The following is a 3,803-nucleotide window of genomic DNA, read 5'->3' on the forward strand; positions in this document are numbered from 1 at the left end:
AACATCTCAACATCTTAAATGCAAAAGCAACATCTTAAATGCAAATTATTAAACCGTTACCCAGTGGGCCCTCCAGGGATGATAGGGCCTCCTGCAGCAGCCTCTCACTATCGTCCTCTCTCGCTCCTCCTCTCCCTCCTTCTGTTACTTCTCCATCCGTCTCCGTCTCCATCTCTCCGTCCGTGAGGAGTCCCATCTCCCCGCTGATCATGAAGTCGCTGTCGAAGGAGCACTCGGAGGGTGCGCCCGAGCTGCTGCCATCCCCACCCCTGCTGCTCCGGCCTGCCAGTGAGCCCGGCCCTCTGGGGAACACCTGGGGCCCTGCGACGGTGCTGCTAGCGTTAACATCCATGCTAACGTTAGCATTAGCTGCAACATTAGCATCTGTGCTACCGTTAGTGCTAGTGTTAGCGCCTGCAAGCTCCGTCACAGAAGGAGGGCCGGCGTCCAGCTCCAGGCTGAACAGGGCCACATGCTCGTCGCTCGAGCCTGATTCCGAGACACTTTCCTCAGGCTTGTCAGCCGCCGGAGCCCCCTGAGGAGGTGGGTTGGGGGTCTGTGGTGTGGGCGTCAGGGGCCCGCCGAACCTTAGGGAAGAGGTCGTCTGCACCTAGAATAGAACAGAATTGATAAAATGTTACATAGTGCACATTGCGTACACTGTGTATAGTGCCACCATAATGTAAGCATGTGGACAGAGTGCATTTGGTGTTGAATCAACACTGCTTTAGCGTGTTTAGCGTGTACTCAGATGCTATGAGCCTAATGAATATTGTGTATCGTCACTGTAGCACGTATATAAGCACCTGGCACTTGCTGGGTGAGACGCGGCGCAGGTGCGGCAGCGTGTCCACGCTCTGGGGCGGTGTGAGGACGCGGGCGAGCGGCGGGAAGCGCAGGTCCGATGGCCGCTGAAGGGACCCACGTGTGGACGGCTGCTGCGGCTGCGGCGGCTGCCGGTGATGGTGGCGGGGGCTTTTGGGCACACTAATACTGACACCAGTGGCGCCACCTGTTTGTTTGGAGGGGCTTTTGGGGGTCTTCTGTTTGGATCCGGTGGTGGAGGATTTAGGGGTGTCCGTGGGCTGTTGTTGGGAGCGTGACGGGGACGAAGAGGGCGAGATGTCGCGCGTGGACTCGCGGGACAGCCGTGGAGGGGTTGCCGAGGCGACGCCTGTTGTTGCAGTCGCTGCTGCGGCCGGGATGACCCATGCCTTGCTGGGCGTGGGGGTCTTGCGGGACGGGGTGGTCTTGGCCGAGGACGGAGCCGAGGAGGAAGAGGAGGAGATCTTCTTCTTCTTCTGCCCTCCTCCTCCTCCTGCTCCTCCTCCTCCCATCAGCTTCTGCTGCTGCTCCGTCAGCTTCTGCATGTCCCTTTGCAGCGCCTGCAGGGCGGAGCTTAGCTTGGTCACGGCCTCGTCGTATTGGTTGAGAGGGGAGGCCGGGGTCACCGCCCCCTTCCGGCTGTCCACTGAGAAGGTCACTTGCTTCTCCAGCTTGGGTGCTGCAGGCGCTGGTGTTGTTGCCTTGTCGGACACAGCGCCGTCCTCCACACCCGTGTCCTCTTTCCCTTTGCCCCTTTCCTTCTCCTCTTTCGTTGTCTCTTTCTCCTTCCCCCCGGCGTCATCGCCCTCTTTCTTGTCCTTCTTCTGCTCCTCCTCTTCCTCCTTCTCTCGCTCCTTCTCCTCCTCCCTGCGCAGCTCGTCCTCCATGCGAGAGAGTCGCTCCTCCAGACTCAAGGAGTCCACGTCTCCTCCTCCTCCCCCTCCCTTCTCTCCTCCTCCTCCTCCTCCGTTCTCCCCCTCACCCTGCTCCCTCTTCAGCTGCAGGAAGGCGGTCTTCCCCAGCCGCTGCCGGTGCCGGGTGAAGATGGCCTCGATGCGCCTCTTCTGGGACTCGATGGCGCGCCGCTTCTCCTCCAGGCGGGAGGCCAGTTCCCAGGCCTCCGCCTGCCCAGCGGGGCTGCTCACGCTCGGGCTGTCCGCGTCCACGTCCTCCCCTCCTACACCTGCTCAATGTTTTTCACGGAGAGAATAATGGTGAGTATGATTTTATGTGTGATTAAACAGCCTTTATTGTGCTATGGTGAATTGACATTTAGCCGCTGTATACTGCCAAATACTGGAACCAGCCTCCTGGTCAAATTAGAACTGCCCCAATAGTGTCATGCTTTTGGTGAAGTTTACTTAGCTACTCTCTACTATGTAATACCATACCTTCTACTTTCTATTATATTTTTTTCTTCTCTTTCTTTTCTCTCAAGCACATCAAATGACAGTTATGTATGATAATTAAGATGTAATTGTTTATTATAATGCTGTTGAGAATATTGTGGATGGTTTTGGATGTGGACTTTAGTACTTTTGGATGGTTTGGTTTGTGTCAGTTATCCAGTTTATAAAATTATGCACTTTATTGTGCTATACCTTTCCTGCCAATCTGCCGCAGACCCCAAGGGGTCCCCGAACCCCACTTTGAAAACCACTGGTCTAGGAGGTGTAGGTTTTTTTCCACACAACATGTGCTATACAAGTTCGCTTTCACTTTCACTTCACTTCACTTTTTCACAAGTCTTAAAGGGACACTGTGCAGGAAATGGTCAAAAAAGGTACTGCAACTATGCTGCTCATTGAAACTGGAAAACTGAAAAATCTTTACATGAGAGTTTACCAAGTAATAAACAAATATGATGGCGGACCATGGAGAAGATCCCCCTTTTCATGTATGAAACGTGCAATTTTTCCAGTCATAATGAATACTTAGAATTTGATGCTCGTGGTAAGTATTCATGAAAAAGGTAACATTAGTGAATGGGCAGCATAAATTCTGGAAATAAACAACTAAAAATCTCACACAGTGTCCCTTTAAATGAAATTGCTATTGCTATTGCTAATGCTAATTTGACATCCTTACCTCCACCTGCACCTCCTCCTCTGGGATAAGGTCTGGGCGAGGAGGGGGAGGAGGGGGTGGTGGAGGTGGAGGTGTTGCCGCCCCCTGCAGGAGAGTCTGGGTGCCGACGGCGGTGGCGCTCGGCGAAGCTGGTCATGCGTGTCGGGGTACGCGGGGTAACCGCGGGCGAGGTCGACGACGGGTTGCCGTTAGCATTGCCGTTAGCAACCGTCGCCATGGCGGCCGAGTCCACGCCCACCGGCCTCTGCATCATGGAGCGGCAAGGGGCGGAGCAACTCAGCATGTTGGCCCCTCCTCCCTTCAGTGACCTCTGCCCTACCCCCTTATTCTTCTTCTTCTTCTCCTCTTCCTCCTCCTCGTCCTCCTCGCCTGTGGCGTGCAGGTAGAAGCCCGCCGGCGCCCCCTCTGGCCGCTGACGCACGGCCACGCTGCCGTTGGGAGCGTGGATGACATGCAGTGCCTCCTCGATGGTGGGCAGCTCTCCCATGGGTGCGGGTGGGATCATGTGACTCAGGTCCTCGGGCGGGGTGTAAGGTGGGGGCGGGGCCTGGGCGGCGGTCAGGCTGTCGGTGCTGACGGAGCGGAACAGGGGGTTGCCCATGACGACGTCCACGTCACTGTCCAGAGGGAAAGGGATACTGAAGGCTACCGCCGAGAGAGGACGACTGACACGGAGGAGGAGGAGGAGGAGGAGGCACGGAGAGAGGAGAGGAGAGAGGAGAGGGGAGGGGGAGAGGAAAGAGAAGAAGAGAGAGGGAGAGAGAGATAGAAGGAGGAGGAAGAACCACGCAGACAGGAGAGAGGAGAGAGAGACGGGGGGAGAAGAAGAGAGAGGAAGAGTGAGAGGGAAGGGGGAGAGAGAGAGGGAGAGAGAGGTAGAGGAGACAGAG

General features: G+C 56.0%; 1 protein-coding gene across 1 annotated transcript in view; it reads right to left on the reverse strand.

Annotated features, from left to right (window-relative positions):
* LOC134457550 (calmodulin-regulated spectrin-associated protein 3) overlaps nucleotides 1-3,803 on the reverse strand; it is a 74,753-nt gene that overhangs the window by 16,082 nt on the left and 54,868 nt on the right. The window contains exons 17-20 of the mRNA XM_063209561.1: nucleotides 2,914-3,558; nucleotides 1,631-2,008; nucleotides 807-1,504; nucleotides 61-610 (exon numbers count right to left, since the gene is read on the reverse strand). Of these exons, the coding sequence (XP_063065631.1) occupies nucleotides 61-610; nucleotides 807-1,504; nucleotides 1,631-2,008; nucleotides 2,914-3,558 (2,271 nt within the window). The remainder of the gene's footprint in view (nucleotides 1-60; nucleotides 611-806; nucleotides 1,505-1,630; nucleotides 2,009-2,913; nucleotides 3,559-3,803) is intronic.

Source organism: Engraulis encrasicolus, chromosome 1, assembly GCF_034702125.1.
Source record: "Engraulis encrasicolus isolate BLACKSEA-1 chromosome 1, IST_EnEncr_1.0, whole genome shotgun sequence".
Classification (NCBI taxonomy): Eukaryota; Metazoa; Chordata; class Actinopteri; order Clupeiformes; family Engraulidae; genus Engraulis; species Engraulis encrasicolus.